The sequence below is a fragment of the Coregonus lavaretus genome (assembly GCF_964263955.1).
Source record: "Coregonus lavaretus genome assembly, chromosome: 37".
Taxonomy (NCBI): domain Eukaryota; kingdom Metazoa; phylum Chordata; class Actinopteri; order Salmoniformes; family Salmonidae; genus Coregonus; species Coregonus lavaretus.
In genome coordinates this window covers 27523892-27547386 of record NC_140024.1, presented here as the reverse complement: position 1 = coordinate 27547386, position 23495 = coordinate 27523892, and the positions used below count along the sequence as shown (strand labels likewise).

Sequence of the window (23495 nt, the reverse complement as noted above, 5' to 3'; positions counted from 1 at the left end):
GCATGACAATGACCCAAAACACACGGCCAAGGCAACAAAGGAGTGGCTCAAGAAGAAGAACATTAAGGTCCTGGAGTGGCCTAGCCAGTCTCCAGACCTTAATCCCATAGAAAATCTGTGGAGGGAGCTGAGATGTGTGCAAACTTGGTGGCCAACTACAAGAAACGTCTGACCTCTGTGATCGCCAACAAGGGTTTTGCCACCAAGTACTAAGTCATGTTTTGCAGAGGGGTCAAATACTTATTTCCCTCATTAAAATGCAAATCAATTTAGAACATTTTTGACATGCGTTTTTCTGGATTTTTGTTGTTGTTATTCTGTCTCTCACTGTTCAAATAAACCTACCATTAAAATTAGAGACTGATCATTTGCATTTTACATGTTGATCATGTCTTTGTCAGTTGGCAAACGTACAAAATCAGCAGGGGATCAAATACTTTTTTCCCTCACTGTACCTAATGCCCCTGGGGCCAACCAACAACAACCCACTTTAAATGGGTCTGGGCTAGCTGCCAGGGTAATAATGGCAATGCCAGAGAAAACACACACACATCAAAACAGGAAGCAGGCTCATTCTGATGACAAATCATGTCTGCTGGTAAGCTGAATTCACAGCTAGGGCTGAGACAGAGTTGACTGAGCCTATGAATTTTTACACAGTGAAGTTCCCGCGTGTACACACAAATCACACACGCACGTCACAGGAGGTTGGTGGCACCTTCATTGGGGAGGACAGGCTCGTGGTAATGGCTGGAGCGGAATGAGTGGAATGGTATCAAAATACATCAAACAAATGGTTTCCATATGTTTGATACCATTCCATTCGCTCCATTCCAGCCATTATTATGAGCCGTCCTCCCCTCAGCAGCCTCCACTGACGCACGTACTGTACATACGCACACACAGCTTAGTGCAGTTAAGGAACGGTGAATGGGGAAGAGTGACTAAGGATTTCACTGGCGTCCACTAGGTTTTAGTGTGCTTTTACACATTAAAATGTAAACTGAAATAAACACCAAACTGTAATGAACACAACTGATATAAATGTCCGGTTTTATGTGTTCCAATGTGTGAATGCGTTGTTGTTCTGAGGCACCGTCAGACTAGTACACCATCAAAGGCTGTTGCAGAACATGAATTCAATTAAGACTATTGCCAGAAAATATGGGCTTTCTCGTACATACTGTATGCTCCGTCTATAAGGGTCAGACTTATACTGAGAGACATCCTCGGGTGGGGTGCAACGATACAACGTTGCAGACAGAAATGCAATGCAAAAGAAGGAAGATTCCCTATTCTACATGGAACTGAATCATGTATGTTCTACACACCATATTTCTACGGGAACGTCCTGTGTTGCACCCTCCAGCATTCCCTCAGTCCCTGCATGATTGCCTGGTCAGATGGTCTGGGAGCTCCACTCACACCACACACACCAGCCAACTCTGTCATGTTGATTCAATTAGTCATGGGATTAGTTGGGAGACAGGCAAACACACACACACACACACACACACACACACCACAGAGTGAGAGGATGGAGCTGAATCAAAGTGAATGTCTTACTGGCTGTGTATATGTGTGGTGACAGACACTGGAGCTCATTTACAGCAGTGAGCGTTCCCAGGCCCCTTCTCCTCACTGAATAATTATTTACAAATGTAACAAATGAAATACCTCCCAAATTCAATGTTTAACTGTTACTGAGGTTTATGTCTGGTAAAACAACAAGTGGAATGTTGAGGCTTACCCGTAGTCTGATAAGGAATGTGCTGTTTGCATCGTTGAGGAGTGCCCAGGAAAGAATTAAATCCAATTGTTAGATGCTTCCACCCCCCCTCCAAATCCAAATCATACTGCAAGCCAACATCATGTATAGGCTAGTGCTAATGAAGAACGGAGTAACAGCAATGCATGAAAGCTACGACATTCTACATTTATAAACCAAATTGTGTTTCGGAATACGATGTGCAAGTGACATCGTCCTAAGTCATTCTTACGGGTCATGTCCCCTAATCTTTTGAATGGGCTTGATGATCATATCATCAAATTGGTGATAACGTTGTCATTTAAGATATATATACAATTATAATGTGTTTGTGGATTAACTTTTGCCAGATGCCTTTTATGACGTTTTTGCGCTGAAGACCAATGTGCTTTTTCTTTTAACTACAAGGCTACTTCCTGAAAACGACCCTTCGCTAAGCCCGACCCATAATTTTGGGCAACTAGTTGCAGTGCTCCGATGGATAGCAACTATTGCTAACCAAGCTCATGTTCAACCTGCCTCGGACAAACTCTAGTTTCAAACACATGGAAGCCATGGCAAATACAGAGTTTATAATTGTTTTATTGTTTATTAGGCTAAATAATTGATCAGTGCACCAGGGGTACTTGCGACCGTGATTCCTGAAATGCAGAGCTTATTTATGTAGTATTTTTCAAACTCGAAACTATAGTTTTGTTGCACTGTTTGCTAGCTGGTTATATTATAGCTAGCTCTCATTGACTACCGTTGAAAACGTTGCTAACTCTAGCTTAGTAGACAGTTAGCTCTATTGCTTCGCCTCTTCGTCAGCAATCTCATAATTTTTTATTTAATAATTTTTCCCATGAGGGACGTCTCGTCTGGAACGGTTCCAAAATAAACCTACAAACATAAACATAGCAGGCTACACAGGCCTACTACGCATACTAGAGGTTTCACATAAAACACATAACAAAAACAGAGGTCTTTACAGCCATGGGCAGTAGAACAGGAGTCCCCCAGTAGTTAGCTCCTAACTGAGTTCTGAATGGGCAGTAGAACAGGAGTCCTCCAGTAGTTAGCTCCTAACTGAGTTCTGAATGGGCAGTAGAACAGGAGTCCTCCAGTAGTTAGCTCCTAACTGAGTTCTGAATGGGCAGTAGAAGAGGAGTCCTCCAGTAGTTAGCTCCTAACTGAGTTCTGAATGGGCAGTAGAACAGGAGTCCCCCAGTAGTTAGCTCCTAACTGAGTTCTGAATGGGCAGTAGAACAGGAGTCCCCCAGTAGTTAGCTCCTAACTGAGTTCTGAATGGGCAGTAGAACAGGAGTCCTCCAGTAGTTAGCTCCTAACTGAGTTCTGAATGGGCAGTAGAACAGGAGTCCCCCAGTAGTTAGCTCCTAACTGAGTTCTGAATGGGCAGTAGAACACGAGTCCTCCAGTAGTTAGCTCCTAACTGAGTTCTGAATGGGCAGTAGAACAGTAGTCCTCCAGTAGTTAGCTCCTAACTGAGTTCTGAATGGGCAGTAGAACAGGAGTCCTCCAGTAGTTAGCTCCTAACTGAGTTCTGAATGGGCAGTAGAACAGGAGTCCTCCAGTAGTTAGCTCCTAACTGAGTTCTGAATGGGCAGTAGAACAGTAGTCCTCCAGTAGTTAGCTCCTAACTGAGTTCTGAATGGGCAGTAGAACAGGAGTCCTCCAGTAGTTAGCTCCTAACTGAGTTCTGAATGGGCAGTAGAACAGGAGTCCTCCAGTAGTTAGCTCCTAACTGAGTTCTGAATGGGCAGTAGAACAGGAGTCCTCCAGTAGTTAGCTCCTAACTGAGTTCTGAATGGGCAGTAGAACAGGAGTCCCCCAGTAGTTAGCTCCTAACTGAGTTCTGAATGGGCAGTAGAACAGGAGTCCTCCAGTAGTTAGCTCCTAACGGAGTTCTGAATGGGCAGTAGAACAGGAGTCCTCCAGTAGTTAGCTCCTAACGGAGTTCTGAATGGGCAGTAGAACAGGAGTCCCCCAGTAGTTAGCTCCTAACTGAGTTCTGAATGGGCAGTAGAACAGGAGTCCTCCAGTAGTTAGCTCCTAACTGAGTTCTGAATGGGCAGTAGAACAGGAGTCCTCCAGTAGTTAGCTCCTAACTGAGTTCTGAATGGGCAGTAGAACAGGAGTCCTCCAGTAGTTAGCTCCTAACAGAGTTCTGAATGGGCAGTAGAACAGGAGTCCCCCAGTAGTTAGCTCCTAACTGAGTTCTGAATGGGCAGTAGAACAGGAGTCCTCCAGTAGTTAGCTCCTAACAGAGTTCTGAATGGGCAGTAGAACAGGAGTCCCCCAGTAGTTAGCTCCTAACTGAGTTCTGAATGGGCAGTAGAACAGGAGTCCCCCAGTAGTTAGCTCATAACTGAGTTCTGAATAAGCAGTCTAGGAGCTCTATCTCAGATCAGAATCACAGTATGATACCAATATGTTGTGATGTCGCTAGCTACTGTTAGCTTAATGTATGGGACCGTTTTACATGCCCACAAACAGTGGCCTTTTCTGTTGTGAAATCGTGTGGAACATTCCTCGTTGTCAATCACTCAAACTGCCAACTCAAATGAATCCAGGCATCCTGCAGAAATTTGAAATGGCTGGAGTCGAGGAAACATACTTTAGACTACTTCAGAAAGTCGACTATTTCTAGTCTAATCTAATGTTGTAATTTATAGGTTGAGCTCTCCTGGTCAAGATCATCTGCTGAAAGCGTGTATGCCAATGAAAATGTCAAAGTATCTAATATTATGTCAAGAATGAATTGCTCACTGGTATGTGGGGGAAGAAAGGGAGTATTCAATACGAACCAAAACACAATCCAAGACTTCTCATCAATCTTCCAGAGGATTCTCCTGTGAATTAATGGAAAAACATACTGTTTTAGACAGAGGTGCGGAGACACATTGTTAGGGCTGAGGTGTTTGACTAGGATGCGATCCATGTTCTGTCGGCCACTCTGGGAAGACGGCCCAGTGTGTGTGTGTGAGGACAGCTATTCCCTGGCTAGCGCTGCTCCGGTCCTAACATTGGTCATAAGGTCCTGAATGGGTTGGGTTTAGTCCCAGTCCGGGTGGAGAGTGATGTTGGACCAGTCCCTTCCTGACTGTATGTGTGTTCTCATGAGACGGTTACAGAACTGGGACACACACACACACACCTCACTGATATATGTGTGTTCCTGTGAGATGCTTCTGAAGAATACGGAATCTACAGGTCTACAACCTGTTCACACACACACATGAACATGCAGGGCAGTGGACCCACACAAACATGCAGGGCAGTGGACCCACAATCACTTCGCTGGCACCAGCTACAATGTAACCCCAGAGAGAGAAGCGCATAGAATGATTATTCAAATAGATCCATTCTTTAACATTACAAAACACCTGGACACATAGCAATGTCATACAGATTCTACACATAATGATGAATGAATTAAAGTCAATGTTTTGACATAAATTTGCTATGCAGTATGTTTTCCTCATCATGCCCTATTAGTTCTGACTTAGTTCTATGTCGGCTATGTCACTTTGAGACGGGTCTGCTCAGCCTCCTTGTTCAGATCCTTTGTGGCGCCAATGGAACCATGCCCATTCTCCCACATCACATACAGACAGGTCTCTACTACGAGTGAGATTCAAGAGCTTGTTAAGGTGAAGCAGTCAAGTGTGTCTGCCTGTTCCGAGGCCAAGTGTTTCTCTGTCTAACGGCTGTGTTAGAGCTGCCGGGGAGGGCACCCCTAGAGCGGGCAGACACAGGGAGTGGTGGGTGAAGAGAAGGAGAGAGGAGAGGGCAAGTGGTATTAGAGGGGAGGCGTGAGAGACGTATCCTAGTGGGCACACAGACGGCTGCTGGCACTCGCTGGCACACTGACCTGGCAATTAGCCTCTGACTCACAACACCCACAGCACGCTCCTCTGACTGGCCAGTGAGGGAACAGAGAGAAACAGAGAGACAGAGGGTGCCAGAGCTAGGTCCATGCAGCAGACAATATGAAGTACATTGACAAAGCACCCCAAGCCATGACATAATGCATCCTGTCCTCTACACAGACTCATCTGTGTGTGTGTGTGTGTGTGTGTGTGTGTGTGTGTGTCTAAGACTGTAATGAGTGTGTAATCCTGGCTGACGGACAGTGTGTGTAAGTGAGCTGAGACGTGTGTGTGTCTCGATCTCTGTGTATGTGGAGTCCGCACACTTTGCAAACTGGCCTTTGTCTAGAAAACCTGAAGTGAACACAAAGTAAAGCCAAGCAGCTCTGTGAAACCCATTAGCCTGCCATTGTCTCAACATGCTGCCACTGATGTCTGTAATGCATTAACACAGGAAGAAAGGAGACAGGGAGAGATGGAAGGAGTGAGATGGATAGGAGCAAGGGAGAGAGGAAGATGGACTGAGACAGGGAGAGAGAGGAAGAAGGACTGAGACAGGGAGAGAGAGGAAGAAGGACTGAGACAGGGAGAGAGAGGAAGATGGACTGAGACAGGGAGAGAGAGAGGAAGATGGACTGAGAGAGAGAGAGAGAGAGAGAGAGAGAGAGAGAGAGAGAGGGGAAGATGGACTGAGACAGGGAGAGAGAGAGAGATGGACTGAGACAGGGAGAGAGAGGAAGATGGACTGAGACAGGGACAGAGCGAGAGAGGAAGATGGACTGAGACAGGGACAGAGCGAGAGAGGAAGATGGACTGAGACAGGGACAGAGCGAGAGAGGAAGATGGACTGAGACAGGGAGGGAGAGAGAGAGGAAGATGGACTGAGACAGGGAGGGAGAGAGAGAGGAAGATGGACTGAGACAGGGAGAGAGAGAGAGAGGAAGATGGACTGAGACAGGGAGGGAGAGAGAGAGGAAGATGGACTGAGACAGGGACAGAGAGAGAGAGGAAGATGGACAGACAGGGACAGAGAGAGAGAGGGAGATGGACTGAGACAGGGACAGAGAGAGAGAGGAAGATGGACTGAGACAGGGACAGAGAGAGAGAGGAAGATGGACTGAGACAGGGACAGAGAGAGAGAGAGAGAGAGAGAGAGAGAGAGAGAGAGAGAGAGAGAGAGAGAGAGAGAGAGAGAGAGAGAGAGAGAGAGAGAGAGAGAGAGAGAGAGAGAGAGAGAGAGAGAGAGGAAGATGGAGAATAGGAGGGAGGGCGAGGGGAGACAGAGCGGACCGGAGACTGGAGAGAGAGAGAGCTAGATAGAGAGAGCGGGACAGAGAAAGAGATGCAGAGAGAGGCGCAAGAGAGAGAGGAGCAGAGAGAGAGAGAGAGAGAGAGAGAGATGCGGCAGTCAGGCAGCCCCAGACTGAGCCATATGCAGAGTAACAGAAACCCCAGCCTGTTGAGCCGAGGTAGAGGTCAGGGTTCAGCTCCCCCAGGGCTGGAACAGTAACAGACAAAAAGAGCTTGTGTGTACGTGTCTGTGTGTGTGTGTACGTGTCTGTGTGTGTGTGTACGTGTCTGTACGTGTCTGTGTGTGTATGTGTCTGTGTCTGTGTGTGTACGTGTCTGTGTGTGTGTGTACGTACATGTCTGTGTACGTGTTCGTGTCTGTGTGTGTGTACGTGTCTGTGTGTGTCTGTACGTGTCTGTGTGTGTGTACGTGTCTGTGTGTGTATGTACGTGTTTGTGTCTGTGTGTGTGTACATGTCTGTGTGTGTATGTACGTGTTTGTGTCTGTGTGTGTGTGTGTATGTGTGTGTGTGTACATGTTTTTGTCTGTGTGCAAGCGTGTGTGCAAGCAGCATCTGCTGCTCAACTGATCCTCCTGCCAAGTCAGCCGTTTCATGGGGGCTGTCACCCCTCCTCTCCATCCATCTCCCCCTGCCTGCCTCCCTCCCTCCCTTCCTCAAGCCTCGCCTGTCCTTCCTCTCCCTCCCTCCCCTGTCCTCCCACCTCCATCATGGAGTGTGTGACTTCAGTAAACAAGGGCTGGGTGAGGGAGGGGGGTTAGATGGATGAGGTAATGCTAGATGTGGCCCAGCTCAGCTTGGAGGAAACAAAGGCAATGTATTTCTGATGAACTTCCCCTTTGAAGCCAGAGAGGGTGAAGGAGCAGGTTATTATAGTGTGAGACAAAGTGTGGACAACGTCCGTCATTCTGCCTACCTCACTATTATCAAAATGAGTATCTCTTCGTAGCTTCTTGATACTGGGGGAAACTGTAAAAACAGTTATGCCTGTGTGTGTATTAGTTATTATATGTAGCTGTACTTTTCAATGTACCTTTTCCTCTGCCGAGTTGCTTTCTTTCTGTTTTAGGGGGATTGTCCTTGTGTAGCTCTGTCTGTCTGCCTGTCTGTCTGACTGACTGTCAGCCTGTCTCTCTCTGTTTTAAGCCTAATGTACACCACTGGTCAAAAGTTTTAGAACACCTACTCTCATTCAAGTGTTTTTCTTTATTTTTACTATTTTCTACATTGTAGAATAACAGTGAAGACATCAAAACTATGAAATAACACATATGGAATCATGTAGTAACCAAACAGTGTTAAACAAATCAAAATGTATTTTTTATTTTTCAAATAGCCACTCTTTGTCTTGATGACAGCTTTGCACACTCTTGGCATTCTCTCAACCAGCTTCATGAGGTAGTCACCTGGAACACATTTCAATTAACAGGTGGGCCTTCTTAAAAGTTAATTTGTGGAATTTCTTTAACTTTTAATGCGTTTGAGCAAATCAGTTGTATTGTGACAAGGTAGGGGGGGTATACAGAATATAACCCTATTTGGTAAAAGACCAAGTCCATATTATGGCAAGAACAGCTCAAATAAGCGGTAAGAAACAACAATCCATCATTACTTTAAGACATGAAGGTCAGTCAATACGGAACATTTCAAGAACTGTGAAAGTTTCTTCAAGTGCACTCGCAAACACCATCAAGCGCTATGATGAAACTGGCTCTCATGAGGACCGCCACAGGAATGGAAGACCCAGAGTTACCTCTGCTGCAGAGGATAAGTTAATTAGAGTAACCAGCCTCAGAAATTGCAGCCCAAATAAATGCTTCACAGACACATCTCAACATCAACTGTTCAGAGGAGACTGTGTGAATCAGGCCTTCATGGTCAAATTGCTGCAAAGAAACCACTACTAAAGGACACCAATAAGAAGAAGAGACTTGCTTGTGCCAAGAAACACGAGCAATGGACATTAGACTGGTGGAAATTTGTTGTTTGGTCTGGAGTCCAAACCGCTGTGCCTTTGTGAGACGCGGTGTGGGTGAACGGATGATCTCCACATGTGTATTTCCCACCGTAAAGCATGGAGGAGGAGGTGCGGAGGTGCTTTGCTGGTGACACTGTCTGTGATTTATTTAGAATTCAAGGCACACTTAACCAGCATGGCTACCACAGGATTCTGCAGCGATACGCCATCCCATCTGGTTTGGGCTTAGTGGGACTATCATTTGTTTTTCAACAGGACAATGACCCAACACACCTCCAGGCTGTGTAAGGGCTATTTTACCAAGAAGGAGAGTGATGGAGTGCTGCATCAGATGACCTGGCCTCCCCAATCCCCCTACCTCAACCAAATTGAGATGGTTTGGGATGAGACGGACCGCAGAATGAAGGAAAAGCAGCCAACAAGTGCTCAGCATATGTGGGAACTCCTTCAAGACTGTTGGAAAAGCATTCCAGGTGAAGCTGGTTGAGAGAATGCCAAGAGTGTGCAAAGCTGTCATCAAGGCAAAGGTTGGCTATTTGAAGAATCTCAAATATAAAATATATTTTGATTTGTTTAACACATTTTTGGTTTCTACATGATTCCAAATGTGTTATTTCATAGTTTTGATGTCTTCACTATTATTCTACAATGTAAAAATAGTAACAATAAAGAAAAAACCTTGAATGAGTAGGTGTTCTAAAACTTTTGACCGGTAGTGTATACCTGAAGAAAGTTAGCAGTTCTTCTAAAGACATTGTAGTATACTCACATATACTGTAGCTAGCAGAGTGTAGAGCAGGACAGGCTCCGCGGGTCGGCAAGATGCTACTGAGAACATGTGAGTGGCGCAGTGGTCTAAGGCACTGCATCGCAGTGCTAACTGTGCCACTAGAGAACCTGGTTCGAATCCAGGCTCTGTCGCAGCCGGCCGCGACCGGGAGACTCATGGGCGGCGCACAATTGGTCCAGGGTAGGGGAGGGAATGGCCGGCAGGGATGTAGCTCAGTTGATAGAGCATGGTGTTTGCAACGCCAGGGTTGTGGGTTCGATTCCCACGGGGGGCCAGTATAAAAAAATATATATGTGTATTCACTAACTGTAAGTCGCTCTGGATAATAGCGTCTGCTAAATGACTAAAATGTAAAAAAAAATGTAAATGTAAATGTGAGCTGACAGAAGCTCATAGACAGCCAGTGACCCGACATGACCCGCTGGTGACCCGACATGACCCACAAGGCTGCATCACCCCAGAGATAAACGTACAGAGAGAGACAGCACACACACATATGCACTCAGACTAAAGAAAATAAAACAATGTATGTTCTCTCTCTCTCTTACTCACATACACACACACGGTCCCTCATACTCCTATACAAACAATAGTAGATACACAACCTGATACAACACTGGGATACAGTTCACTGCCAATGTAAAGTACACAACAAACAATCCCTGCTTCCTTCATAGCCTGGTTGCCAGTCTGTTTCTACTTCTTTAGCCAACTCCTGTGTCCTGGCTATTGTTAGGCTAGTTTCTTTACTAGCAAGGCCTTTAGCCAACTCCTGTGTCCTGGCTATTGTTAGGCTAGTTCCTTTACTAGCAAGGCCAAACAGTGGAATGTACTGTAAGACAGCAGAGGCAGGAGATCCAGACAGAACCATGGAGGGAGGTCTGGCTGCTGCCCTAGTTCAGGTTGTTTCTGGGCTAGTTTGCCTAGACCGGTCCCCTTTGGGTCTGGGACTCTCTCTCTCTGTGAGTGTGTGTGTGTGTGTCAGTGGACTCATAAAAAATACATCCCCACCGATTACACTGTTGGCCAACTGCAGCTCCTTGAAATCTGTTTTCAATCTCCTCCAACTTTATGTAACGTTATTAGTTTAACAGAAGGGGATTTTTATACAGTAGATTCTGGCAGCAGTCAAACGCATGCAAGAGGACATGCACGGATGGACAGACACACACGCAAGTGATCTAAACCACACCTGACTTTTCAAAAAGTGTGCATTTCAATCATTACCCATGAGCCTTTGCTTCAGACAGCACCCAGCAGCTTGATAAATAATATATGGATGGACCCCCGCCCACGAGTCTGTCTCACGGACGACACACACACACTCTCGCTCTCTCTCCCCTGGAAGCAATGTCACACACACCCTTTCTAAAGCTGTGTTTGCCCCAAGCCAATCCCCTGACAACCTCTAAGGCAGTTGTTCCCAAACTGTGGTGGACGTGAAGGGTTGGCGTGGGGGTACACCCCACCCCACAAAAAAATTAAGAAATATATACAGTGCATTCGGAAAGTATTCAGACTCCTTGACTTTTTCCACATTTTGTTCCGTTACAACCTTATTCTATAATTTATTAAATTGTTTTTTTCCCTCATCAATCTACACACCATACCCCATAATAAAAGCAAAAGCAGGTTGTTAGACATTTTTGCAAATTTATTCAAAATTTAAAACGGAAATATCACATTTACATAAGTATTCAGACCCTTTACTCAGTGCTTTGTTGAAGCACCTTTGGCAGCGATTACAGCCTCAAGTTTTCTTGGGTATGATGCTACAAGCTTGACACCTGTATTTGGGGAGTTTCTCCCATTCCGCTCTGCAGATCCTCTCAAGCTCTGTCAGGTTGGAGGGGAGCGTTGCTGCACAGCTATTTTCAGGTCTCTCCAGAGATGTTAGATCAGGTTCAAGTCCGGGCACTGGCTGGGCCACTCAAGGACATTCAGAGACTTGTCCCGAAGCCACTCCTGCGTTGTCTTGGCTGTGTGCTTAGGGTCGTTGTCCTGTTGGAAGGTGAACCTTCGCCCCAGTCTGAAGTCCAGAGTGCTCTGGAGCAGGTTTTCGTCAAGGATCTCTGTGTACTTTGGTCCGTACAGCTTTGCCTCGATCTTGACTAGTCTCCCAGTCCCTGCTGCTGAAAAACATCCCCACAGCATGACGCTGCCACCACCATGCTTCAGGGATGCTTCAAGGATGGTGACAGGGTTCCTTCAGACGTGACGCTTGGCATTCAGGCCAAAGAGTTCAATCTTGTTTCTCATGGTCTAAGAGTCTTTAGGTGCCTTTTGGAAAACTCCAAGCGGGCTGTCATGTGCCTTTTACTGAGGAGTGGCTTCCGCCTGGCCACTCTACCATAAAGGCCTGATTGGTGGAGTGCTGCAGAGATGGTGGTCCTTCTGGAAGGTTCTCCCATCTCCACACAGGAACTCTAGAGCTCTGTCAGAGTGACCATCGGGTTCTTGGTAACCTCCCTGACCAAGGCCCTTCTTCCCCGATTGCTCAGTTGACCGGGCGGCCAGCTCTAGGAAGAGTCTTTGTGGTTCCAAACTTCTTCCATTTAAGAATGATGGAGGCCACTGTGTTCTTGGGGACCTTCAATGCTGCAGAAATGTTTTGCTACCCTTCCCCAGATCTGTGCCTCGCCACAATCCTGTCTCTGAGCTCTACGGACAATTCCTTCGACCTCATAGCTTGGTTTTTGCTCTGACATGCAATGTCAACTCTGGGACCTTATATAGACAGATGTGTGCCTTTCCAAATCATGTCCAATCAATTGAATTTACCACAGGTGGACTCCAATCAAGTTGTAGAAGCATCTCAAGGATGATCAATGGAAACAGGATGCACCTGAGCTCAATTTCGAGTCTCATAGAAAAGGGTCTAAATACTTATGTAAATGTGATATTTCTGTTTTCTTTATTTTTATACATTTGCAAACATTTCTAAAAACATGTTTTAGCTTTGTCATTATGGGCTATTGTGTGTAGATTGATGAGGAAAAAAACAATTTAATCAATTTTAGAATAAGGCTGTAACGTAACAACATTTGGAAAATGTCACAGGTCTGAATAATTTCCGAATGCACTGTAGCACAGCTATTTCCTATGCTGCTTCACAGCAGGAGGAATGCAACACACTTCACTAACTTTTAGACAAAATGGCTCATGGTCACACATAGAAAAACAACCACACTAAGGTTGTACAATTTGTGCAAAGGTTTGATTTTCTTGTTCATAACCACTCGGTTTGTGATTCATGTTATTTAAACATATGTCTGTGGATTACAATTTTCACCACTGTCTACAGTGGTTGGAACTTCCTAGCAGGCGAGGGATGCATTCGAGGGATACATCCACTGTGTTGTGACAGCTCTAGCAAGCAGCGTACATGTCTGTTTTCTTTCCCTCCCGCTCACTCTCTCTACTCTCCCCATGTCCTCACGGCCCACTCTTTTTAACGTCCTGTGCTCACTGGGAAGATGCTTTGTGGCACTGGCAATGTCGTTCCCTGTCTTCAAGCTTCAAAGTGAGTTGTGTTTAAAAAAATTAAATAAAAATACAGTTGTGGGAATCTGGAAGAGAGGCCAAGCTCAACTATCGTGATGAATGATGACGTTTTTTGAAGAGCAATCATTGTCTTCAGGAAGTAATTGAAGATATCAGCATTTCCAAAGTATAGTATATACAAGAATAGGAAATGTGGGCAAATGTGGTTTCTGGGTAAACTATCCATTTAAATGATAAGGGAAGATAATATAGATGTTATGGTCCACAAGGACAAATTTGTATTTGGACATCATAGCTGCACCATCACAAAAATACATGTTATACACAAGACAAAATAGATTGAATGACTACAATCTTCTTCCCGTCATCTGCACTGGTGTGAAATAACTTGTCAGGTGAAAGCAAAGTCCTGGTAGGCATCTTCCATATTGCTTTGGCCAATTTGCTGAACAGTGCAGATGAAGGAGGGAACAAGGAGAGGAGGCCACTTTAGACTATTGAGATGCATCCCGTGCCAATTTGAATCTCAAATGGCCTTTTCACCTCAGGAAGCCCTTACCTGGTGTAACGACCAATAGATGGACATACTAGCTCACAATCATTCAACCCATTTTCAATCAAGCTCAGGGGCCAGTGTGTTTTAACTCTTTTGTGCGGTCTCATGTTACTTTACACGTGCGCGTGCACACACCTCAATGACCGTTGATATTCTTTGTTTTCTTGGTCGAGATCTTTCTTCCTCAGGCCCGGGGAGAGGGGAAGGAGTGGGGGAGGGGAGAGGGAAGGAGTGGGGAGGGGAGAGGGGAAGGAGTGGGGGGGAGGAGAGGGGAAGGAGTGGGGGAGAGGAGAGGGGAAGGAAGTGGGGGGGAGGAGAGGGGAAGGAGTGGGGGAGAGGGGAAGGAGTGGGGGGGAGGAGAGGGGAAGGAGTGGGGGAGGGGAAGGAGTGGGGATTGGAGGAAAAGGGGAGATGAGGAGGGGGGGGTGAAGGAGCGGATGGGGGTCAGACAGCACAATGGGAACAAGTCTTTGAGAGGAGTGGAGACATAGAAGGGGGAATGAAGAGGGAGAACTTGTAGAGCAGTTCTAGTACATGGATTGAAGTGCAAGGAGTTTCCCAGTGATGGTCCCGTGTAGCTCAGATGGTAGAGCATGGCGCTTGCAACGCCAGGGTTGTGGGTTCGATTCCCATGGAGGGCCAGTATGAAAATAATAAATATGTATGCACTCACTAACTGTAAGTGGCTCTGCATAAGAGCGTCTGCTAAATGACTAAAATGTAAAAATGATGGCAAACTGTCTCAGAATTTTCCTAGGAGAACACACCTCTAATCTGCAAAATCATACATTTGAGGATTCCATTAATAATTTGGTGTGTCTGAATAAAAAGTGTTCTTGGTGTTACTCAATTTAAATGAAGGGAAATTGTGAGAAAAATGATTAATTATATCGCTTTAGCAAATGATTTTAAAAGGGTTCATGAAAATCTGTGGCCCCATCTAATAAAATCCTCAATTACCTAAAATGTGTCATTGATGTTATCGTCCTTGGTGTTGCTACTCCTACTGGTGGCATGTGATCATTATGGTAACAATTCATTAGTCATTAAACTGCCATATTATTTGATTTAGAATGGGAAGAGGTACCCAAATATCTATATTTTTTAATAATCTATAAAAATTAAGTAATTATTTTCTAAAATGCCATGCCTAAATGCCATCGCATCTCAGAAATGACCCACACACATCACTCCCGATTAATAAAAAAAAAAAGACACAATTTAATTTATTTATTGCTTTCTGGTAAATACTGTACATTTTGGTTTATGTCTTGTACACAGATGCCTTACCCAGAGCTCTAAACATAGCATATCAACAAGGCTATAGCTCGCTAGCGCGGTCCCCAAATAATTTAAAAACGTACAATCCCACTTTACATCATATTTGTGTTTTTCCAAATTAAATGCCGCTCTTCAGGGGGCTGGGTACTGCAATTCAATTAGGTTGAGAGCAGAAATTAATTCAAGCCACTTCACTTAACAGCAAAACTGGATTTGGACGGGAACACTCGTCAATTATGCATAGCTGAAAGGGATTCTCCCGGGTAAAGACACAGCTGCATGTGCAGCTATTTAAACCCATAGGGCCGGTTTCCCAGACACATATTAAGCCTATTCCTGGACTAAAAATATTTTTCTAAGGAGATTTTCAGGGAAACTACTCCATAATGTAAACGTATCAATGGTTCATTTTGAGTGACAGAGGGGGTAATGATGGGGGACAGTATCCACTGGATGCTCTTTATGGTGTCTGTCTCGGGTGTGTGCTGGTAGGAGTCAGTCAGGAAACTCACAGGCCTATTTGTTCTTGCTAAGTGTTCTCTGTTTCTCGCCGTGCTCCACTATCTTCTCCTCCACGTACAGTCCTTTGCGCCGGCGAACAGCGTTCATGTATTTCAGAGCCTGATTGGCCGAATCAGCCTTCTCTCCAAAGTGGAGGTACTCCTCTTCTGTGGTAGGAACCCAGGACGGATCACTGGAGATCACCTTGATACAGAGAGAGACAGAGACAGAGATTTAGTTTGAAGTACATAAAGAGAGAGATTTAGTTTGAAGTACATAAAGACAGATTTAGTTTGAAGTACATAAAGACAGATTTAGTTTGAAGTACATAAAGACAGAGATTTAGTTTGAAGTACATAAAGACATATTTCGTTTGAAGTACATAAAGACAGAGATTTAGTTTGAAGTACATAAAGAGAGAGATTTTGTTTGAAGTACATAAAGACAGAGATTTAGTTTGAAGTACATAAAGACAGATTTAGTTTGAAGTACATAAAGACAGAGATTTAGTTTGAAGTACACCACTGACCAGGATAATGCTTAATAAAATGGCCTATAGATACAAAGATCAGGGCCTGTATCCCCAAAACATCTCAGAGTCAGGTCTGGTCATCCCTGTCCATATCATCTTATTCATTATGACTGAAAAGGCTAAACGGATCCTAGATCAGCACTCCTAATCTGAGACACCTTGTGGATACGGGCCCTGACCCATAAATCCATAAATATTAACTTAGATGTAATGCATGGAGCGGACAATGGTATCTACTCCACACGAGAAAGAACCCTGTCTTGGCTAAGCTTTGCTCAGCAGTGGTGGCAGACAAGGAAGGGATCATGAATACTGTTATCCAACTCAGCTTCTCCCTGTCCCGGTCTCTCTCCCTCTCCCTCTCCCTCTCTCTCTCTCTACCTCCCTCGCTCTACCTCCCTCGCTCTACCTCCCTCGCTCTACCTCCCTCGCTCTACCTCCCACGCGCTACCTCCCACGCGCTACCTCCCACGCGCTACCTCCCTCTCTCTCCCTGCCTCTCTCTACCTCCCTCTCTCTCCCTGCCTCTCTCTACCTCTACCTCCCCCCTCTCTCTCCCTCCCTCCATCAGGCTCTGACAATAGGGGGGGTTATAGAGATACATGTGTTCTTCCAAAGCAGTCAGTCACACTGACATCCAGTTCAACACTGTGTCACTGTGTTCTAGGGGAGAGAGACTGTGTGTGTGTGTGTGTGTTGGTGAGGGCCCGGCTATGTGCAACCTGCTGTGGAGATGAGGCAATGCCTTCTGCTGCTTCACACACACACAATGCCACAATTACTGTACCAGTGTGTACGCGGGCCCCTGCACCTGGCCGTTAGGGGCCCCGAGCGACAGACTCTGGTTGCAGGCAACAGATGGGAGAAAGGAGGAACAACACCAGACAGATTATGAGGTGGCACGCACACACACACACACACACACACACACACACACACACACACACACACACACACACACACACACACACACACACACACAGGGGAACCACGTGAGTAACATATATCTCGGCACAATTGGGTCCAGTAGGGCGAATGGGTGTGTGTTTCATTGTGTGTGTACGTGTGCAGGGTTAGAGTGGCGGGTGCTCAGCTCTAACTGTAACGGGGGGAATGTACCAACAGGGGGGCCGACACACACAAGCAAAGACACACACAGGTCTTTGATTTAATCTCCTCTCTGCGGCCCCTGTTGTGTGCATGGCTTCGGTTACTTATCTTTACAGGAGCCTTTGTCTCACTGCTGTGTGTGTGTGTGTGAGTGAGTGAGAGAGAGAACTTTTGTCACTGCGCTCCATGAAGCGTGTCATTGGGCCTCACCTACATTAGTCTGAATGAACACACACACACACACACACACACACACACACACACACACACACACACAGCCTTACAGCAGATGCTAGTCCCTGAACTACAACACAATGGGAGGCACAAAAGTTCTGTCCTTGTCACAATACCTCTTTCTCATGCTAATCTAATGTAAGTCCATAACATTACACACATAGCTGCTAACACAACAATACAACACTCACAGAAGAGCTCTCCCTCTGTCACTAAACGCTATTCATATGTTAAATAAATATGAAGTCCATAGCAAATCAATGAGAAACTAAATGCTAACATTAGCTCCGCATCTAATTTAAATAGACTAGATGTATAGAATAGATTCGATAGAAGCAAGGTGGAGTCTACTAAAACCCCATTGTCACTGTCTATGGAGTAGCTATCTATGTTGTCATGATTGTCTATGGAGTAGCTATCTATGTTGTCATGATTGTCTATGGAGTAGCAATCTGTGTTGTCATGATTGTCTATGGAGTAACAATCTGTGTTGTCATGATTGTCTATGGAGTAACAATCTGTGTTGTCATGATTGTCTATGGAGTAACTATCCATGTTGTCATGATTGTCTATGGAGTAGCTATCTATGTTGTCATGATTGTCTATGGAGTAACAATCTGTGTTGTCATGATTGTCTATGGAGTAACTGCCTGCATGGTCATGATTGTCTATGGAGTAACAACCTCTAACTGCTTCAGATAATGACAGAGTAACGTAAATGAAACCAGACAGACATGTTTTAACGAAGCTCACACAAAAAGGCTAACAACAATGTGGGGGGGGATCTAATACTGATTGACAGGCTGTGTGTTGTAATTAATTTGCATAGTGTGTGTGTCGCATCTAGTTTCAAGTTTCAACATTTATTCACCACGTGCACAGGATACAACAGGTGTAGAACAGTTCAGTGCCATTCTTACCTTGAGAGCTCTTTCCCAACAATGCAGTGATACTAATAATAATAGAATACATATAGACAGTTGAAGTCGGAAGTTTACATACACTTAGGTTGGAGTCATTAAAACTTAACAAACTATAGTTTTGGCAAGTCGGTTAGGACATCTACTTTGTGCATGACACAATTAATTTTTCCAACAATTGTTTACAGACAGATTATTTCACTTATAATTCACTGTATCACAATTCCAGTGGGTCAGAAGTTTACATACACTAAGTTGACTGTGCCTTTAAACAGCTTGGAAAATTCCAGAAAATGATGTCATGGCTTTAGAAGCTTCTGATAGGCTAATTGACATCAGTTGAGTCAATTGGAGGTGCACCTGTGGATGTATTTCAAGTCCTACCTTCAAACTCAATGCCTCTTTGCTTGACATCATGGGAAAATCAAAAGAAATCAGCCAAGACCTCAGAAAAAAAATTATAGACCGCCACAAGTCTGGTTAATCCTTGGGAGCAATTTCCAAACACCTGAAGGTACCACGTTCATCTATACAAACAATAGTACGCAAGTACACTGCTCAAAAAAATTAAGGGAACACTTAAACAACACAATGTAACTCCAAGTCAATCACACTTCTGTGAAATCAAACTGTCCACTTAGGAAGCAACACTGATTGACAATACATTTCACATGCTGTTGTGCAAATGGAATAGACAACAGGTGGAAATTATAGGCAATTAGCAAGACACCCCCAATAAAGGAGTGGTTCTGCAGGTGGTGACCACAGACCACTTCTCAGTTCCTATGCTTCCTGGCTGATGTTTTGGTCACTTTTGAATGCTGGCGGTGCTTTCACTCTAGTGGTAGCATGAGACGGAGTCTACAACCCACACAAGTGGCTCAGGTAGTGCAGCTCATCCAGGATTGCACATCAATGCGAGCTGTGGCAAGAAGGTTTGCTGTGTCTGTCAGCGTAGTGTCCAGAGCATGGAGGCGCTACCAGGAGACAGGCCAGTACATCAGGAGACGTGGAGGAAGCCGTAGGAGGGCAACAACCCAGCAACAGGACCGCTACCTCCGCCTTTGTGCAAGGAGGAGCAGGAGGAGCACTGCCAGAGCCCTGCAAAATGACCTCCAGCAGGCCACTAATGTGCATGTGTCTGCTCAAACAGTCAGAAACAGACTCCATGAGGGTGGTATGAGGGCCCAACGTCCACAGGTGGGGGTTGTGCTTACAGCCCAACACCGTGCAGGACGTTTGGCATTTGCCAGAGAACACCAAGATTGGCAAATTCGCCACTGGCGCCCTGTGCTCTTCACAGATGAAAGCAGGTTCACACTGAGCACATGTGACAGACGTGACAGAGTCTGGAGACGCCGTGGAGAACGTTCTGCTGCCTGCAACATCCTCCAGCATGACCGGTTTGTCGGTGGGTCAGTCATGGTGTGGGGTGGCATTTCTTTGGGGGGCCGCACAGCCCTCCATGTGCTCGCCAGAGGTAGCCTGACTGCCATTATGTAACGAGATGAGATCCTCAGACCCCTTGTGAGACCATATGCTGGTGCGGTTGGCCCTGGGTTCCTCCTAATGCAAGACAATGCTAGACCTCATGTGGCTGGGTGTGTCAGCAGTTCCTGCAAGAGGAAGGCATTGATGCTATGGACTGGCCCACCCGTTCCCCAGACCTGAATCCAATTGAGCACATCTGAGACATCATGTCTCGCTCCATCCACCAACGCCACGTTGCACCACAGACTGTCCAGGAGTTGGCGGATGCTTTAGTCCAGGTCTGGGAGGAGATGCCACAAGAGACCATCCGCCACCTCATCAGGAGCATGCCCAGGCGTTGTAGGGAGGTCATACAGGCACGTGGAGGCCACACACACTACTGAGCCTCATTTTGACTTGTTTTAAGGACATTACATCAAAGTTGGATCAGCCTGTAGTGTGGTTTTCCACTTAAATTTTGAGTGTGACTCCAAATCCAGACCTCCATGGGTTGACAAATTTGATTTCCATTGATAATTTTTGTGTGATTTTGTTGTCAGCACATTCAACTATGTAAAGAAAAAAGTATTTAATAAGATTATTTCATTCATTCAGATCTAGGATGTGTTATTTTAGTGTTCCCTTCATTTTTTGGAGCAGTGTATAAACACCATGGGACCATGCAGCCGTCATACCGCTCAGGAAGGAGACGCGTTCTGTCTCCTAGAGATAAACGTACTTTGGTGCGAAAAGTGCAAATCAATCCCAGAACAACAGCAAAGGACCTTGTGAAGATGCTGGAGGAAACAGGTACAAAAGTATCTATATCCACAGTAAAATTAATCCTATATCGACATAACCTGAAAGGCCGCTCAGCAAGGAAGAAGCTACTGCTCCAAAACCGCCATAAAAAAGCCAGACTACGGTTTGCAACTGCACATGGGGACAAAGATCATACTTTTTGGAGAAATGTCCTCTGGACTGATGAAACAAAAATAGAACTGTTTGGCCATAATGACCATCGTTATGTTTGGAGGAAAAGGGGGTAGCTTGCAAGCCGAAGAACACCATCCCAACCGTGAAGCACGGGGGTGGCAGCATCATGCTCTGGGGGTGCTTTGCTGCAGGAGGTACTGCTGCACTTCACAAAATAGATGGCATCATGAGGAAGGAAAATTATGTGGATATATTGAAGCAAAATCTCAAGACATCAGTCAGGAAGTTAAAGCTTGGTCGCAAATAGGTCTTCCAAATGGACAATGACCCCAAGGAAGGCTACCCGAAACGTTTGACCCAAGTTAAACAATTTAAAGGCAATGCTACCAAATACTAATTGAGTGTATGTAAACTTCTGACCCTCTGGGAATGTGATGAAAGAAATAAAAGCTGAAAGAAATAATTCTCTCTACTATTATTCTCACATTTCACATTCTTAAAATAAAGTGCTGATCCTAACTGACCTAAGACAGGCAATTTTTACTAGGATGAAATGTCAAGAATTGTAAAAAACTGAGTTTAAATGTATTTGGCTAAGGTGTATGTAAACCTCCGACTTCAACTGTATATACACACACACACACACAGTGGGGAGAACAAGTATTTGATACACTGCCGATTTTGCAGGTTTTCCTACTTACAAAGCATGTAGAGGTCTGTAATTTTTATCATAGGTACACTTCAACTGTGAGAGACTGAATCTAAAACAAAAATCCAGAAAATCACATTGTATGATTTTTAAGTAATTAATTTGCATTTTATTGCATGACATAAGTATTTGATCACCTCCCAACCAGTAAGAATTCCGGCTCTCACAGACCTGTTAGTTTTTCTTTAAGAAGTCCTCCTGTTCTCCACTCATTACCTGTATTAACTGCACCTGTTTGAACTCGTTACTTGTATAAAAGACACCTGTCCACACACTCAATCAAACAGACTCCAACCTCTCCACAATGGCCAAGACCAGAGAGCTGTGTAAGGACATCAGGGATAAAATTGTAGACCTGCACAAGGCTGGGATGGGCTACAGGACAATAGGCAAGCAGCTTGGTGAGAAGGCAACAACTGTTGGCGCAATTATTAGAAAATGGAAGAAGTTCAAGATGACGGTCAATCACCCTCGGTCTGGGGCTCCATGCAAGATCTCACCTCGTGGGGCATCAATGATCATGAGGAAGGTGAGGGATCAGCCCAGAACTACATGGCAGGACCTGGTCAATGACCTGAAGAGAGCTGGGACCACAGTCTCAAAGAAAACCATTAGTAACATACTACGCCGTCATGGATTAAAATCCTGCAGCACACGCAAGGTGCCCCTGCTCAAGCCAGCGCATGTCCAGGCCCGTCTGAAGTTTGCCAATGACCATCTGGATGATCCAGAGGAGGAATGGGAGAAGGTCATGTGGTCTGATGAGACACAAATAGAGCTTTTTGGTCTATACTCCACTCGCCGTTTTTGGAGGAAGAAGAAGGATGAGTACAACCCCAAGAACACCATCCCAACCGTGAAGCATAGAGGTGGAAACATCATTCTTTGGGGATGCTTTTCTGCAAAGGGGACAGGACGACTGCACCGTATTGAGGGGAGGATGGAAGGGGCCATGTATCGCGAGATCTTGGCCAACAACCTCCTTCCCTCAGTAAGAGCATTGAAGATGGTTTGTGGCTGGGTCTTCCAGCATGACAACGACCCGAAACACACAGCCAGGGCAACTAAGGAGTGGCTCCGTAAGAAGCATCTCAAGGTCCTGGAGTGGCCTAGCCAGTCTCCAGACCTGAACCCAATAGAAAATCTGTGGAGGAAGCTGAAAGTCTGTATTGCCCAGTGACAGCCCCGAAACCTGAAGGATCTGGAGAAGGTCTGTATGGAGGAGTGGGCCAAAATCCCTGCTGCAGTGTGTGCAAACCTGGTCAAGACCTACAGGAAACGTATGATCTCTGTAATTGCAAACAAAGGTTTCTGTACCAAATATTAAGTTCTGCTTTTCTGATGTATCAAATACTTATGTCATGCAATAAAATGCAAATTAATTACTTAAAAATCATACAATGTGATTTTCTGGATTTTTGTTTTAGATTCCGTCTCTCACAGTTGAAGTGTACCTATGATAAAAAATTACAGACCTCTACATGCTTTGTAAGTAGGAAAACTTGCAAAATCGGCAGTGTATCAAATACTTGTTCTCCCCACTGCACATACATACATACATACATACATACATACATACATACATACATACATACATACATACATACATACATACATACATACATACATACATACATACATACATACATACATACATACATACATACATACATACATACATACATACATATACAGTACCAGTCAAAAGTTTGGACACACCTACTCATTCCAGGGTTTTTCTTTATTTTTACTATTTTCTACATTGTAGAACAATACCCAAGGCATCAAAATGATGAAATAACACATATGGAATCATGAAGTAACCAAAAAAGTGTTAAACAAATAGAAATATATTTTAGATTTTAGATTCTTCAAAGTAGCCACCCTTTTCCTTGATGGCATTCTCTCAACCAACTTCATGAGGTAGTCACCTGGAATGTATTTCAATTAACAGGTGTGCCTTATTAAAAGTTAATTTGTGGAATTTCTTTCCTTCTTAATGCGTTTGAGCCAATCAGTTGTGT

At 44.9% G+C, this 23495-nt stretch overlaps 1 protein-coding gene across 1 annotated transcript in view; it reads right to left on the bottom strand.

The window, feature by feature from the left end:
- Positions 1 to 14981: 14981 nt before the first annotated feature.
- Positions 14982 to 23495, bottom strand: part of LOC311111585 (elongation factor-like GTPase 1) — a 94293-nt gene continuing 85779 nt past the window's right edge. The window contains exon 22 of the mRNA XM_084154348.1: positions 14982 to 15764. Within this exon, the coding sequence (XP_084010474.1) occupies positions 15576 to 15764 (189 nt within the window). The 3' untranslated portion in view covers positions 14982 to 15575. The remainder of the gene's footprint in view (positions 15765 to 23495) is intronic.